At 38.5% G+C, this 17,971-nt stretch overlaps 1 protein-coding gene across 5 annotated transcripts in view; it reads left to right on the forward strand.

The window, feature by feature from the left end:
- Positions 1–17,971, forward strand: part of LOC132829193 (transcription factor 12-like) — a 143,956-nt gene that overhangs the window by 60,563 nt on the left and 65,422 nt on the right. For all 5 annotated transcript variants that reach the window (XM_060846563.1, XM_060846560.1, XM_060846561.1 and 2 more), the window contains 3 exons: positions 1,190–1,257; positions 3,306–3,441; positions 4,882–4,931. In XM_060846563.1, coding sequence (XP_060702546.1) covers positions 1,190–1,257; positions 3,306–3,441; positions 4,882–4,931 — 254 coding nt within the window. The remainder of the gene's footprint in view (positions 1–1,189; positions 1,258–3,305; positions 3,442–4,881; positions 4,932–17,971) is intronic.

The raw sequence follows: 17,971 nt of genomic DNA on the forward strand, positions 1-17,971 counted from the left end.
TTTAGCTTCCCTTAGTTGCTAGTTTTCCGATTTCTGCTGGACACCAATTGTATTTCAGAAACTGTTGGAGGAGAATGACACAAATCAATAAACATAATACAGTGTCTGATAAAATTGATATGATTTGTAATAATTTGATCTGTTTGTGTGAGATGAAACAAAAACAACCGCTTATGAGCAATATGCATAAAGTTCCAGTAATATTTAACACTGTTACTCTTGGGACTTAGCAAATAATTTCATAATAGTTGTCGTTAAGTTTTTTTGCATTTGGATAAATTAACCTTGTTATCTCGCTAGGGCAGCAAATAGATGTCTTTTTGTAATTTGACTAGAATGGAAATGTATTCTTGCAAGGGGGTTTAGTTGCTTGCCGTTGTCATTAAGTTCACTTAATCAAAGTGGAAATTCTAGTTATTATATAATTTGTGCAGTGTTGAATGAAATCCTGTTACTTGGGTGGGAATTGCACCCTTAATGCCAGGACTGAGCTGTGTACATGCAAACATAAATGTTCCTTTTTTTTAATGCTTCAAATGTACTTGGGAGCATCCAAAAACCCTAAGACTGTATCTGGGGTTATAAAATGCCACAGTAAAGTAGGCTGTCTGAGCACTTTTAAACTAGATTTCACACTGTTCTGATGTTGAATTCCTAGTGTGTGAAGTCCATGTGCGTTGAGCTGGTTTACCTGAATAAGTCTTAACCAGCTGAGTTCTGGAATTGTGCTGCTGTTATTTCTTTGCACACAAGTATAGCAAAAGCTGTTGCGCATCAATGAATATTTCCTCTGAAACTTGATATTAAAATTGGATATGGTTTCTAAAAATGCAGAGATGATGTAAATAGATCTTGACTGCTAGAAAAAGCCCAGGCTGTTCTAAATAGTTGAACATTCTGAAATTGTTAGTATGAAACTGAGCTTTGCATACAGTATTTCAATTTGGCTTAAAGGCCATTACATGAATGTCCAATTAGCACAACTTCTATATGCAAAGAGAGGTGTTTTGCTTTCGTATTCCTGGTAAGCAACAGGGAAATTTCACAACCTTACAATTGTGGGACTGAATGCATGATTTTCAGATAACAGCTCATGTTATGTTTGGGGAAAAAATGTGGAATTGGGAAATATTATGTAGTGCTTAATGATCAAACTGATACTAAGATGCCACTTTTTTAAAAAATATAGTCAAAAATACTGAGAGAGTTCCTTTCCCACCCTTTGGAAGAGATTCTGCCATGTCAAGTTTAAATCAGGTAAGTGGAATTCATGTATAACGTAATTTTCTTTTAGCCAAGGTTGTTCTACTTCATCTGTAACTGTTACAAAGTTTAATTTTGTCTAGGCACAGATTTGGCATGATTTGAAAATAAGCAATTTGTTTAAATATATTCAAGTTAATGGTAAAACTAAACTTGATGTTTATTTTAATCTTAGTAATTCTTTCAAAATTTTTACTGGTATATTTAAGTTACTGAACAAACTTGCAGAAAGATTTGGACTTATCAATTAAACTAGTGACAAGTTTGACTTTTTCATGATCGTAATCTTTTAAGTTAGATTACTGATTTTTATTTGTTTTAGCATCAACTCATCCCCATAGGCATTACAGCAGTGGAAGGATAATTATGCAGATTATTTTCAACCTGTCTTTTTCATTTTTAAGACTGCATGCTGTACACCATTGGAGTTTTCTTTAAATCTTGCTATCTAAAGTCAGAAACTGGTTTAAATATTTAGTTTGAAAATACAGATTTGGCATTGAATTTTCAAAGGATTTCTTGTTCAAATCATGTTTGTGAAAATAACTGTTAAATCGATAGTTGATCATTGAGGACAGTCTTGAAATATGTAAAGTTCTGATAGCTAATTTGGTTATTTCTTTGGAATTTTCATGTGCATTAGATTTAAGTAGGGCATGTGAGAGAAATAGCAGACATGCTGAAAATTTGATTTTTAAAAACTGGTAATATTCAGCAGCTCAAGCAACATCTAAAGACTGTTGATGTTTCAGGTCAATGACTTTTCATCAGAACAGTTTATCAACATGTCTGCCGTCCATACTAGTGCTACAGGCAGATGAACTTACTGGTTTAAAAACAATTTAATCTGTATGCATCAAATGGCTGGCTTGACCATCCAACTAATTTCACCTTGACACAATAGAGAGAAAATCCAGTTGCTTTTCTCATGCAGTCTGTTTAACGGAGAAGGACTTTTTTCATTTCCATTTACTTGTTCCATTTTATTACTGGCTAAATTATTGGTCAAGCAATTTACTCAGAATGCTCAGAAAGTTCATCTGTTCTGCAGAAGTGACACAGGACCTGAAAAGTTAACTCTGCATTGTCTCCTCAGATACTACCAGTCTTGAGTTTTTCCCAGTATTTGTTTTTGTTTCTGATTTCCAGCATCTGCAGATCCTTTGGGTTGTTTTCTTAAAGAAATTTTTATAATTGTTCTGAATTTAGTTTCTGAAACTCAGTAGTTCAGAAGAGTAACTATTATGTTCTCAAAAACCAAAAGGATTTAGAATTAAATCAAAATATAATCGGTACAGTCAACCTTTTTTTTTATAACATTGTATAGTTCCAAAACGTTCTTAGTAGTGGGCTACTTTTTAAATAAATTCCATTTGGGTGTTACAAAATATTTTGACAAGTTCATTTTTAAACAAAAGTCTAATCGTAAGAGGAACAAGTTGTGCCTGCTTGTTCATACAATTACTGTTGCTGAATTTCATCTCTTTTCCCCACCCCCATCCCCAACACACCCCACTAGCATTTCTCTTCTATCAGAATTCACAGATCACTTACCTGTTGCTGTAAGATTGATCTTTGAGAAGTGCTTAAGCTATTTTATATTTAACATTAACATTCTGAATGAACACGAAAGTCTTAACTCTTGTTTCATCAGGTCATTAAAGAAATCAATGATTACCCCCTGCATTTAATTCATCATTGCTTCCAGTGGCTTGAAGAGAAAGTGTATAGTTTGTGGTCTGTTGGCTGTACAGCTATATAGTTTGACCCGTCAAAAAGGTTTATTCAGTTGAACTATTAAGATGTATTTGGAAAGTTTCATTACTTTCTATTTTACAGTTTATTCATTAACTGGAATTATCATGTAGCCTCAATAGAATTGTGGATTTTTTTTCACCCCACGTTCAGTTCCATGGTTAACTTCTTGCATTTTTGTTTTCCAAATATTTCAATAAACATTTACACCAACTTGAGTTGTATGGAATTCAGCTCTAGGTGTGCTCTAGCTGACAAATCATAAATGTATTAATTATCTGTGGCAGGGAAGTTTTCTGAACTCTGAAATGGGAATGGCCAATTCGGGAGCAGTATCGCCAACTGGAGTCAAACCAGGATCTCAGTATTACCCCTATACCAGCAATCCTCGAAGACGACCCGCGCAAGAAACAAGTAATTTAGGTAACAGTCACATAGCATTACTTCGTACGCAGTATTGACATTATTGCCTAATCGTCTCTGTAATTCTCATTTTAAATGTCTATCCTTGATTTGCTTTCTTTATAACCACAAATCAAGAAAGTATACTTTTTTTTCCCTCAAAAATATCAAATATTTGCTTCAATAAGTGGAAAACCGTTTTGGATGTTTGTTTGGATACACCTTTTGATCACCTTTATTTCTTATCTTCTGTGTCCACTGACATACACTCCATGGCAGTCCATTTATCTGTATTGCTTTTTATGGCTTTCTCTCTTCCTTCTTCAAGTTTTCTTTCCTGCTGTCTAAATATCTTGCCCTGAATTGCTTATTTTTGATTCCACACATGGCATTTGTTACAAAGCTAACTTATCTTTTTTTCAGTATGGATTTCTTGGGTGAAAGAAGTACAGCAATCCACAATAAATGAGTATTTTTTTCAATGCAAAGTGGGTGGCGGTCTTTCTAGTCTGTTTAGAATATTTCAAAGAATCAGTCATCAGGAATGCATTAGTGTGGCAAGGAAAGTAGTGGACATAGGATCCAGTAGAGACCCTACTAAAAAGAGAACCAGTAGAAGTGACCGACAAATATCTGGTATGCCTGAGAGAGAGCACCTCAACAGAAACTAAGTAGAAGAGAGTGGAGACCACTGCAGAGGAGCTAAGAAAGAAGTTCCAGGCATGGATTAGCATTCAACATCACTTTGCTGTAGTAAGACCTAAACCCTGGAGAGATCAGAGGAGTTTGAGTTGGTGTTGGAACGCAGATTTGGAACACCAGATTTAATTGTAGGAAGTGAACAGATAATCAAGCGTTCCAAGTTGGTGGGAGTTCAAAAGTGGATCTTCAAAAATGAAGAGTGGAAATCCCTTTGGAATGAAGACCAAGTATTAACAAGATTGTTGTCTGGATCAGTTACTCAAAAATACATGAGATTTCTGAAGAAGGGCTCATGCCTGAAACGTTGATTCTTCTGCTCCTTGGATGCTGCCTGACCTGCTGCACTTTTCCAGCAACACATTTTCAACTCTGATCTCCAGCATCTGCAGATCTCACTTTCTCCTACATGGGATCAGTCGAGGTTGCATATGCCATTAAATTTGACTATGGTGTGTTTGTTAATTCATGTTTGCTTCATATTTAATTTTGAATGTTAAGAGTATGCAATCAATATTGTGTTGTTTTATGTTTTTGACTTGGGCTAGTGATTTTTTTTTGTTCAAACCTGTTGAATTTTATAGATGTATTGTGTTCGACGGATTTGAGATTCCCAAACTTCATCCACTTGATGCAAATGTTACAAGTTCTCAAGATCGTAACTTGTGTGTCTGGTCCAAGATCATAAAACAATAAGAATAATTTTAATTTCATTGTCTATTAGCTTTGTAACATTAAATGTTAATCCATGTTTCCCTCTAGAATCCCAACCCAAGAAAGTTCGAAAGGTACCTCCTGGACTTCCTTCTTCGGTGAGCATTTTGTTTCTTGATGATGTAATTTTTAAAATTAGCTGAAGGTATCTTGTTTAATTTATAAATTGGATTATTTCTCTGTCAGCTTGTCAAACACAAGTACCACATAAGCAGGAAATTCTCTAGCTGAGTGTCAGGAAGAACAAAGTCATTGTCTTCGATCTTCGTCACAAATTCTGTTCCCTAGTTTTGATTCCAGTTGACAACCGTCTAAGGATGAAAGATGTTTTCAATCGATTATTCGGATCCAAAGTGAGCTTCTGACCACTCATCTGTGAGTCACTATGATTGGCATCTCCTGTCATATTGCATCCCTGCCTCGTTTACTCTTCTACTGGAAACCTTACCCATGCTTTTATCACCACACTCCTGACTAGCCTGCTGAGTTCATCCTTGTGTAAACTTAGGGCCATCCAAAAGCTGGTTTTCCCTTTGCTCTAATTGTACTAAATTACATTGACTGATCACTGTAATTACATTAGCCCAGGTTAGTTAATGTTCAAACCACCATCTGACTTGTGACCCTCTGTGATATCTGCATTAGTCAATTTATATCTCTTTCACAAAGCTATCCACCCCCTCAATCCCTGCTTTTTAGCTGCTTCACTGCGCAGTGCCTTTAGTTGCTTTGATTCCCTTCCTAAACATCTCCACCCCTGTTTCTTTTCCTTTCCCTTTCCTTTTAAGGTGTGTTTCAGAATTTACCTTCAATCAAACTTTAGGTCATTCCTTTAATATCATGTGGCTCCGTATTACATTATTTCTGAAGATGCTTCTGTGAGCACCCTTGGAATGCTTTACTATGTTAGAGGTGCTATACGAATGCAAACTGTGGTTTAGTTGGGTTGCACACTGTTCACCATTTTGTTGAGTTGCTAAGTATACCAAATTTAATTACATGAAGTATTTTTCACTTTTATGTTTATTATCAAAACCTCTTATCCTGAATGCATCATAGTTCTTACTCCCCTGAATAAGGAACCAGTGCAGAAACCACTTGGAGCAGACTGCACCAATAAGCTTAGGCTGTTCTCCACTTGTTAGTTGTGCTGGACTCCAGAATTGGTAACCTTCAATATGTGGGTGTATCTACTAGAGAAGGAGCAATACCTGCCCTTCTGTTAGAAAATTAGTCGTAATGTGTGACACTGGAAACACAGCAGGTCAAGCAGCATCTGAGGAGAGGATAGTCGACATTTCGGGCAAAAGCCCTTTAGGAATGGGAAATAAGGCAGGATAAGTGACTGAGGTATCAGTCGGGGTGCAATTTGGGGCTAGTGATCATAATTCTAATAGTTTTAAAATAGTTATGGAAAGGGATAGAACTGATCATGAGATTCTAAATTGAAGTAAGGCCAAATTTGGTGGTATAAGACAGGAACGTTCAAAGTTGTTTGGTGGCTGCTATTTGCAAGTAAAGAAACAGTTGGGAAGTGGGGGAGGCGTTCAAAAATAAGATAACGAGATTTCAAAAACACTAATAAGAGCATAGTGTGAAGGGCAAGGCTGCAAATGTGTTGCTGGTCAAAGCACAGCAGGCCAGGCAGCATCTCAGGAATAGAGAATTCGACGTTTCGAGCATAAGCCCTTCATCAGGAATAAGAGCAAGGCTGGTATGTGTAAGGAATACTGGATGACTAGACAAATTTGAGGCTCTGTTCAAGAAAAAGAACGCATATATCAGAGATAGGCAGATGGGATCCCTAAAAAAAGGATAAGGATAGGAGTATACTTGAGTGAAATCAGGAGATCAGCAAAAAGGGGACATGAGAGCGCTTTGGTAAATCAAGTTAAGAATCCAAAGGTATTCTATAAATAAACTAAGGGTAAAAAGAGTAACTAGGGAGAGAAATGGGGCACTTTAATGAGCATGGCCATCTGTATGGAACCACAGGGGATGGGTGAGATACTAAATAAATATTTTGTGTCCGTATTTATTATGGAGAAGGACATGGAGGCTAGGGAATTTCGGAAAATAAATAGTATAGCCTTGAAAACAGTTCATATCACAGAAGGAGTTGGAGGTTGCATAAAGGTAGATAAATTCCTGGGACCTGACCAGGTCTTTCCCAGAACTTTGTGGGAAGCTAGGAAAGAGATTGCTGGGCCCTGAGATATTTGTATCATCGATAGCTACAGGTGAGGTACCAGAATACTGGAGTTTGACTGACATGTTGAAGTTATTTGAGAGGCTATAAGGAAAGGCCAGGGAACTATGGACCGGTGAGCTTTATATCAGTGTGGGTAAGTTCTTGGAGGGGATTCTGAAGGACAGGTTTGACATGCATTTGGAAAGACAAAGACTGATATAAGGAAAATCAGCATGGCTTTGTGTGGGAAAACATATCTCAGTAATTTTGAGTTTTTTGAAGAGGTGACAATGAAAATATATGAGGATAGAGTGGTAGACGTCAACGAAGCATTTGACAAGGTTCTGCATGGTAAACTGTTAGTAAGGTTAGATCACATGGAATCCAAGGGGAGCTAGCCAGTTGGACACACAATTGGCTTGAAGGTAAGAGGCAGCGTGGCACTGGAGGGTTGTTTCTTGGACTGGAGGCCTGTGACTGTTGGTGTGCCACGAGGATCTGTACTTTCGTTCGTTATTCTTAGTCATTTATATAAATGATTTGGATGTGAATAAAAGAGGTAAGGTTATTACGTTTGCAGGTGACACTAAAATAAGTGGTGTACTAGACAACAAAGACTATTATCTGAGTACAACAGGAGCTTGACCAGATGGAATTTAATTTAGATAAAGAGGTTGCATTTTGGTAAGGCAGAGCAAGGCAGGACTTATACACATCATGGTAGGAGTCTGGGGAGAATTGCCAAACAGAGACCTAGGAGTGTAGATTCCTAGTTCCTTAAAAGTGGAGTCGCAGGTAGATGAGATAGTGAAGAAGGCATCTGGCACAAGTTGCCTTTATTGGTCAGTGCATTGAGTATAGGAGTTAGGATGTCATGTTGCAAATGTATAGGACATTTATTGGCCACCTTTGGCGAACTGTGTACAATTCTGATAACCCTTCTGTAGGAAGATGTTGTTCAACTTGAGAGGGTGCAGAAAAGATTCACAAGGATGTTATTGGGACTGGAAGGTTTGAGTTATAGGGAGAGGTTGAAATAGGTTGGGGCTGCTTTTTTTGTGGAGCATCGGTGGCAAAAGGGCTAACCTTGTAGAGGCTTAAATTAATGGGGAGCATTGATTGGGTGAATAGCCAAGGTCACCTTCCTAGGGTGGGGTACTCCAGAACGAGAGGGCATAGGTTTAGGATGAGAGGGGAAAGATTTAAAACTGTCCTGAGGAGTAATGTTTGCATGTAGAGGGTAGGGAACAAATTGCCAGAGGAAGTGATGGGGAAGGGTACATTGACAACAGTTTAAAAAGGCATCTGGATGGGTAAATGAATGGGAAGGGTTTAGAGGGATATAAACCAAATACTGATGATGGGACACAGTCAGATTGGGTTGTCTGGTTAGCGTGGATGAGTTGGAATGCATTGTCTGTTTACATGCTTTGACTCTTTGACACAAAGTCACATAGGTGGTTTTCAAAGTGATCAAGCTCATATTGATGTATGGTACTTTCTTCCAATATCAATCAACAAACCATCTTTAGAGAAGCTACTAGGAATTCTTGATGAGTTAAGAAACATGGCTGCTTCTTAGTTTAAACTATGTATTGGGGTATGTGTTTATTAAAACTCTACTACCCTGAAATGTGGTTATTCAAGTGCACTCTTGGGAGCTTAACTGCTGATAGCAGCATTAGCAGTCTGACTCTGGAGGCTGAGACTGTACAACCGATTATGATGTGTATGTGTCCCAGGGGACAAGTAAAGTTTTTTTTGATATGCTTGTTTACATGCCCTTGGGCATGTTGAAACTAGAATTTAGTATGCTGAGTTCAACAGTTACTTTTCGAGGCCAACTTGCAATTCAACACACAAAGTAAAATGCAAGCATGCCCAGTAAGAGCCAGAAACTCTGTACTGTGTTTCAAAATGATCTGCAGACTCTCATACATTAGAGTTTTGATAAGTACTATGATGAAAGATGGCACCATAGAGGATAATGGGAATTGGCAGATAAGAGCAACTCAGACTCATTAAGGCAGGCATTTTAAATGAATAAATAGGTAGGTATTGTCATGGAATGGTCATAGAGAATCTTGGGACTAATGATTCAGTGGTTGAGAATTTGAATTACACCATGCAGTTCACTTTAAAGTAATTGTTATAAGAACTGGACACCTTTTTTTTGTAAATAAAAGTTAATGCATTTAATTTGGCATTCATTGTCACATTGAATAATGGAAACAGATTCAACAATTGCTTTCAGAAGGCAGTTGGAGAAATATTTTAAGGGGAACACCAGCAGCACTGAGGAAAAGGCAGAAATGTGGAATTAGTTTTTTTTGTTGAGGAACTGGGACAACCTTTTCTGTGCATTCCATGCTACAGGAAAGTGTTCCAAAAATACTCCTGTCATGCTGCTGATTGTACGATCTTAAGGAATTTATTAATCATAGTAAGACATTGTAAAGAAGTATTTGTGGCTTTTTGGTGGTTAGACCCCAATAGAAGAGCATGCAGTGGCAATGTGTAACATCTTTAGTCGGAACAATATTTGATTTCAAATTCCAACCAGACGCACAGATCCACCCCCGACCATTATGCCAGTGGTTATTTCTCTTCGTCACTGTCTTGGATGCCAATTGCTTTGATCTTGCATGGAAGCCTTCATTCTCATCGGAGGGTGGAGTCTGCTAAGCAAATTCCAATCTCTCCGATTCAGCTTGGTTCATACCCTTTAAAGTAGTATGCATTATTTGGGCAAAGGTGAGTACACAGAATTCTTATCACCTGGCTTTTTCAACATCATCGCTGTGAATCTGCAGGAAAAAAGCATTTTAGTACAGTTGAAGCAAAGTAATGCTGTTGATGGGTAATACTAATAGTAATTAATTTTTGAACATGTTTATGAAAACACGGTAAAATTTGTTTCAGTATCCATAAGCCTGCACCATTTAATTACATAAATTACAAAAAGAAACAAACCATACAAATTTAGTACGAATTACATCTCTTGTTCCATACACGACTTCATGATTTCCCGAGTGGCTTCAGGACACCACGCTCCACAGTTACCAAATCTGAGGGTGCAACACCAAGGAGAAACAACTTCTGCTGACATTGACCAGATGCAGAACGTTGCCTCTGTCAAAAGCTGTCCTTGAGGCTGAAATACCAAGGAGGAAGCATGCTAAAGCTGCTGCTGACCAAACCCAGAATGTCACTTCTGTCAAAATCGTGTCATTACTGATGCTCCTGCTGCCATAGCCAGGAGACTATCCCAACTCTCAAGGATTGGAGCCATCTCAATTTTCGAGAACCAATTGACTGTCTAAATTAACTCCCAAAGACAGAGACATTATTCATTCCGTGCCATTGCAGATGCTGCAAACACATCAGAGGAATAGAACAGTTCCTAATTCATTGATGCTGGTTGCTCAAGCCATGACCATCATGGTTACAAGGAATGGACCTGATCCAGTGTTCCAACAGCTCCCCGTAACCTTTTTCCACTACCACGGTCGCAGAAAGAATAAAAAATAAATTCTATTCAAAAGTTAAATGAAGAAAAATAAAATTTAAGAATGCAGTTGGTTACACGAGGAAGCAGATGGTCCGGAAGCCAGAACATTGCCTACCTTGCCGCCTCTGCCATCTAGAAGTGAGATTCACACCTGAGCTTTTAATGCTGATCAGTTGTGGATGAAATGTACTTACCCTGAAAAACTAACACAACTAATTGCTTTTGGATGTAAATTGAGACTCATTTGTAAATTTGTACTCATTGGGAAATAAACTTTTTTTAAACTTTGCATCCATATCATGGTCTTAAAAACCCATCTGTAAATTATATCTTAATTCCTGCCAATTTGCATTATTTAGACATTAGAAGTTCAATTTCAGCTAATCCACCATTCAACATGAAATTTGTTAATGGCAGCCAAATGGCGACATTGATGTCTTCTGGGACCGTGTTTCTATTTTACTCAAGACTCGCGTTAGAACCCAACTGGGTGTTAACTTAATTTCATCCAGTTATAACGTAAAGATGGACTGACATGTAGTTACAGTTTAAGTATTGTCTTATGCAGTTCTCTAGTGACACAATTGATTAGGATATAAGCAAAATTATACTTCATTATCAATCCCTTGTGAGTACGTTAACATGATATGCAGAACTTGAAGCACACTGGTGCTTTGCATACACAGTATTGATGATCAAACTGTCTTTGTTAAAAGTAGTGTCACATTTCTGATCTGTTAGCTTGAAATATCATCTCCAAGCTTAGTTGCATATGGATGGAAATCTGAAAAGTGCTGAAAGTTTACATCTGTATGATGTCATTTGCCTTGTTTGAGGAATCTGCAGCCTTGCTCATATTACTTAGTGAAGTGTCATTTTCGGAGCTTTCTGCTTGAGGTCCGCTGCAAATATTGACTCATTTTCACAGACCTCTGAAAAGTAGCATTGTTATCACCATAAAAATATTTTTATTCATTGTTTTTCCATGCGCTAAATTTAAACTAGTCAAAACCAACAGTACTCCCTAAGTGAACTGAAGTTTGAGTAGGGAATAACTGAATCAAATAAAGAAAAATAATTTGGTCTCTTTGTCACATTATTTGCTTATTTTCTTATTAATATTTGATTTATTTTAATTTGAGCTAAATAAAAAAGCCACAGCAATTATGTGAAAGACTAATTTGTGTAAAAGTTTGAGGAGTTGGGAGTAATGTTAACACTGCCATAACTTCTAGCATAAAATGCATAGCTATTTGAAATAAGGAAATAAACATTTCATATTTAGAAGATATGATTCAAGTATGACAAAAAAAAGCAGTTGGAAACTTTTGTATGCAAAAGCCAATGCTGGTCCATGACTTCTGATGTATTGACATAGCAGGAGATCTACTGAAGAAGTAGAATTTTGAATTCAAATAGTATGAACGTCAATACAATGATATTGCTGGCCCCAATTTAAAAACCTGTCATTAAATCTGCCATGAAACTCTGTCCATAGCTTGGCAAGTTTCATTTTTGTATTCAAGTAAATTTTAAGTTACCTTTTTAACTTCTTCTAAACTTAAAATGACAACTTGGTTGATTTTTTAAAATTTTCTATCTTCATTCGACGCACATTTTAGCTTTCTCTGATGTCTTGTTAGATTGGGATCTTTTACAGTTGGCTTTGTGCCAAATATTTGTTAGTTCAGTAACAGAAGTACTTTGCAATGTGCATTTACGATAGTTAAACTTGAAATCAATAACTACATGAAAAATTACTTCCTTGCCCACCGACACACAGTGGCAGTAGTGTGTACTATCATTAGAGATCACCTCTAATGATAAACTCTGATGAATAAAGGCCTAGCTTGTTTAGCCTATTCTTGATGAGGGGGCCAGAACAGTTTATGGTACACCACATGCATCCTCTCCAACACCCTGTACACTTTTAACAAGACATCTCGAGACCCCAGCAACTGCAGAAAGCTAAAGCTAAACTTCCTGGTTCTTGGGGAACCTAACCCCACCTATTCAGGCTGCTTCTATTGTTCCAAATTCTGAGGGGAAAAAGAAATTAAAGCCTCACAAGCTGTTTACTTCTATTGGCATTGAACAGACTGCTCATACCTTTTTTGTGCCAACCTTTCTTCATTTAATAAAAACCAAGACAAAATACACATCTTAAAACCATTTTATCATCACACCTTCCTTCCCCCACCTACTTAAACAAAAAGGGATCATCAATATACAAAGATCATTTAACTTCATTTTTAAACGCCTTTAGCCTTTTGTTATTAGTGCACTACAATACATACACATTACTTTACTTTGACTCTAGCATGCAGACATTCACTATAGTCCATTTCAGTTTTTGTCCCCTTGCCACTAAGCACCTTTGTTGTCATCCTTCAGAGTTGCAATGTGTCAGCAATTACATGCGGCTGCAATAATAAGCACCGTCTAAACAGTCTAGAGTTTTTATCTTTAATTTTTCCAGAAACTATAAGGGGTTATGATCAGTATATACAACTGTCACAGACACATTACTGGCAAAAATAAATGTAGAAACTTTGCAATGCCAACACCAAAGTCAAGGTCTCTTCAATTGTGGAATATTTATGCTGATTATTCAGTTTTCTGGAAAAAAAAATAGGTTTTTCTATCTTACCATCTTGCAAGTGTAAGCACTAACACCCACATCACTCTTTATTAATACCTACCTTGAATGGCTTTGCATAATTAAGTCTGGCTAACGTTGGGGCAGTGGTTGTCACAGCAGTCGGGCAGTCAAATGCCTTCTGACATTCCTCCGTTCAGATGCTCTAAATATTCTTTCCACGTGTGACTGAAAATCACCAAGTCGTCTTTGTATACCACACAACTAGATAATCCAATAGGCCTATTTCATACGAACAGCATGATTTTAAACTGGTACAGTCCATTCAGCATCACCAAAGCTGAAATGTCCTTTGCTCTTTGGTCAGAAAAAGATATCTACTATTATCCTCTTGAGTAAGTCCAACTTTGAAAAGGTAAGAGAAGCACCTTATATTTCTATGCAGCCTTCCAAAGGATAGGATGTGAATCAAATTTTGTGACTGACTTTGTGATAGTCCACACAGATTGTTGGATGCCATCTGGCTTTGGCATCATTAGTATGGGTGAGTTCCATTTGCTGCAACTCACTTCAATTATATACTGAGTTGGAGGGTTGGATCTGTGATGAGGTAGGGGAGCAGAGATTTGGAAACTAGTGAAGTCGATGTTGATGCCATGTTGTTGAAAGGTCCTAAGGCGGACAATGAGGCAGTCTTCAGGTGGCTTGGATTTGGTAGTGGAGGAGGCCCAGGACCTATATGTTCTTGGTGGAATGGGAAGGGAGTTGAAATAGCCACAGGGTTGTGGGGTTGTTTGGTGCATGTGTCCCAGAGATGTTCTCTGAAATGTTCTGCAAGTTGGTGTCCTGGCTCCCCAACATGGAGACCACATCGAAGCAACGGGCACAGTAGAATGAGGTGTTTGGCACAGACTTTCCTGCATATCCAATGTGAAAGGATCCTTTCCCACCTTGGACAGAAGTGGGGGTGGGGGGAGCAGGTTTTACCTTTTTATCGCGACAAGGGAAGGTGCCAGATGTGAAGGGTGGGTTGGTGGGGAGCATGGACCTAAGTAGGGAGCCGTGGAGGGAATGGTCTATGTGGAAAACAGATTTTCCTCCTCACGCCTATCTCTGGTGGTGAGATCTGATCATAGGTGGCAGAAATGGCAGATAATGCTCTGTATATGGAGATTAATGGGGTGGAAGGTGGGGGGGGTACTATTGTTGCGGTTTGAGGGGTGGGGTTTAAGGCTGGAGGTGCAGGAAGTGGAGTAGATGTGTTGGAGGGCATTGTTGATCAAGTGGGAGGGGAAGTTGCAATCCTTGAAATAGGAGATCATCTGGGATGTCCTAGAGTGGAATTGTTCCTACTGGAAACAAATACAGTGAAGGAATTGGAAGTAAGGGATTGCATTTATAGAGGAGGAGGTGGGTAGGAGGAGGTATAGTCCAGGTAGCTGTGGGAGTCTATGGATTTGAAGTAGATGTCAGTGTTGAGTTAGTTGCTGGAGGTGGAGACAGGCCCAGGAAGGGGAGGGAGGTGGATGGTCTAGGTGAACTTACCACTCTTACTTTCAAGTACTGTCTAGCCAACTCCTCTGCTCTATTTAAACATTCCCTAAAATTTAACAGTTCAAATATGTAGTCTCTGAATTCCGAATCATCAATTCCTCCTGAATTTAATTTTTCGTGATCCTCTCACTTCATGCCCAAAAACTAATTCAAATGGACGAAGTTTTGTTGATTCATTAAGTGTATCCCTAATTGCAAAAAGTACAAATGGAATTCCTTTATCCCAGTCTTCTGGATTAGTTATAGTCTTGTCTGTAAGCCCTGAATATGATCTTTATAAAGGTTGCCACCAATCTAATGCTCCCTACAGTTCTAGCTGTCATGCAATGGATTTGAATTGCTTCATTCCTAAGCTATCCATAACTTCCTTGAATAATTTTGTTGTAAAAATTGACCCTGCAGCTAGATTTTTTTTAAAAATTGAGCAACTCTTCTGCAATCCTTTTAGCTAAAATACTGTATAATGGAATGGCCATTGGAAATGTAGTGGACACACCCAATATGGTCAACAAATACTGGTTCCCATTTTTTTTGTTTTAGTTAGGAGTCCTATCGCTAATCAATTAAGCCTCTTGTTCAAGGTTCCTCGAATGTGGGAATGGATGTTAAGGGTGCTGGTTTTATCACTGCCTGGGTTTTATCAATTACCTGATGTATATGACATGTCTGGCAAAATTAAACCACATCCTTATGGCGTCCAGACCAATAAGTTTTTTTTTCTTCATATTTTGGCTTGCATTTTCCCTTCTCCCAAATGACCACCTCCTGATAATTCATGTGCTACCCACAACACCACTTTTCTGTAACTCACTGGTAATACAACTTGATGAACGTCTGCCCATTTTAGATTAGATTAGATTACCTACAAGTGTGGAAACAGGCCCTTCAGCCCAAGCAGTCCACACCGACCCTCCAAAGAGTAACTCGCCCAGATCTATATCCCTCTGACTTAATGCACCTAACACTGAGTATTTTTAACATGGCCAATTCATCTGACCTGCACATCTTTGGACTGTGAGGAAAAACCATTGCACCAGGAGGAAACCCATACAGACATTGGGAGAAGGCTGGAATCCTGGCCACCCCATATCTGAATATGCAATGGTCTCCATTTCCTAGTCAAGATTTCATTTTTAAGGTAGTAAAATTTTGTGATGCACTCAGATTCTTCTGCGCATGCCTTTTGATACAGTTGTGTCAATGTTTCCTCTTTCTGTTGGAATTTAGCTAATTTCCCTGAACTAAAACTATCAACTTTTTCCTTCACTTTTTTTCTCAACTGTTTGGTTTCTGAAAATTGAATATCAACATCCTTATCTTTATTCCTTGATTTCTCCTGCTTCAGTCTGCTCCTGCTTTGTGACTTTGTTACCATTGAGTCAGGAAATATCCCAGGATTTGCTTCCTGTAACACCTCAGTTGCCTGATTTTTTTTTTTCCCTGGCTTTACAACCGCAATAGGCATCACTCCCAGCTGTGATCTGGTTAAAGCATTGCCGAGGATAAACTCTATTTCTGGAACAGAGAATTTCTCCCTTACTCCTATCACCACTTCTCCACTTTTTCCACTGGATTCTCTAACCTCATTTTATATAATTGAACACTACTGTGCTCCCCGTGAATTCCATATATTACCACCTTTTCTGGCAGTATTGCTTCTGAATTACATATCTCCTTATCTCTCACTATCAAAGATTGGCTCCCAGATCTCTCAAAATCTTAATTTCTTTACCTGCTCCAGCCATAGAGGTTGAATAGGTTGAGGCTGTTTTTCCTGGAGGCTGAGGGGTGACCTTAAAGGTTTACGAAATTATGAGGGGCATGGATAGGGTGAATAGACCAGGTCTTTTCCCTAGGGTGGGGAAGACCAGAACTAGAAGGCACAGATTTAGGTTGAGAGGAGAAAGACATAAGAGGCAACTTTTTCATGCAGACAGTGGTGCGTGAGTGGGATGAGCTGCCAGAGGAAGTGGTGGAGGCTGGTATGATTGCAACATTTAAAAGGCATCTGGATGGGTATATGAAGAGGAAGTGTTTGAAGGGATCTGGGCTGGGTGCTGGCAGGTGGGACTAAATTAGGTTGGCACATCTGGTTGGCATGGACGAGTTGGACCAAAGGGTCTGTTTCTGTGCTGTACATCTTTGACTTTTCTCTGACTCTGAGTAAACCTTACCCACGCAAGTAAATTATTTTGAGAGATCTGGCACTTTCTTCTCAACCAACCCATAATCAAACTTGACTTTTTTAAAATCACCAACACTGACTTCATGTGGCCTACATTTTATTGCAGTGAAAACACCTGAGCTTTTTTACTTCCCCTTCCCTTTCATGGGTTTCCTTTTTTTTTTAACCCTGTGATAAACTATCTTTATTACCTTCAGTGAGATCACCACCTTTTTCCTTACTACCTGAGGATTTCTCTTTTCCCCAATTTCTATTCCCCTCAGATTGAAATTGTTGTCGGCCACCAAACTTTGATTTATGAACCAACTCATCATCTGTCATTTCCACTACTAATCTTAGTCTTAACACTCTTCTTTTCCTCCTGAGTTCTCACTACTTCAGGAAGTGAATTTTTGGACTGCTCCAAAATAATAGTCTGAGTGTCACATGATCTATTTTTAATCCCCTATCAAAATTACTTGGATCCTTTCAAATTCAATTGACCAGCGTCCCTCCTTAGATTCCTAAAATGTTGTCTGTTGGCACCTGATACTAGCTCTTTTTCACTGCATCATACTCCCCAGATACCACCTCTGGTGATGTGAATACCTCACTAAATAACCTATGCACTTCTGATGGACCAACAATACCCACATGGTCACCAACCATTTTATTTGTTTAGCTACTTTCAAATAAAATGAAACAGTCCACTGCTGTGTTCTCTTCAGCTCATCAATGACCCTGATCTTTCTGGTCAGCTCCATTCTGAGAGAGTGAAAAGTCTGTCTGTCATTTCTTACCTTTTTTCCCTCCCTGTTTTAGACCTCTCCACCTAGTTTTGGGTCAATTTTTCCTACAGTGATACAAAGGAGGGATTGAGTGTGACAGAAATTGATGCAAAAGCAGTTAGTGAGCACACGAGTGGGAAGCTAGCTTACTTTTCTCTTGGGTCTTCTGGCCAGTGTTTTAAAATGAGCACCTCAGTATGAGGGGTATTTCCTGGCTTGTGTCTGAAGAGATGTCCAGCTGAACTTGAAATGTGACACCAGAGCCTTGGAAGCCATAGGTTCTAACAGTGGTGTACACAATTGTCTCTCACCATGCAGTTCACCAAGAAAT

This window comes from Hemiscyllium ocellatum, chromosome 28 (assembly GCF_020745735.1).
Source record: "Hemiscyllium ocellatum isolate sHemOce1 chromosome 28, sHemOce1.pat.X.cur, whole genome shotgun sequence".
Lineage (NCBI taxonomy): Eukaryota > Metazoa > Chordata > Chondrichthyes > Orectolobiformes > Hemiscylliidae > Hemiscyllium > Hemiscyllium ocellatum.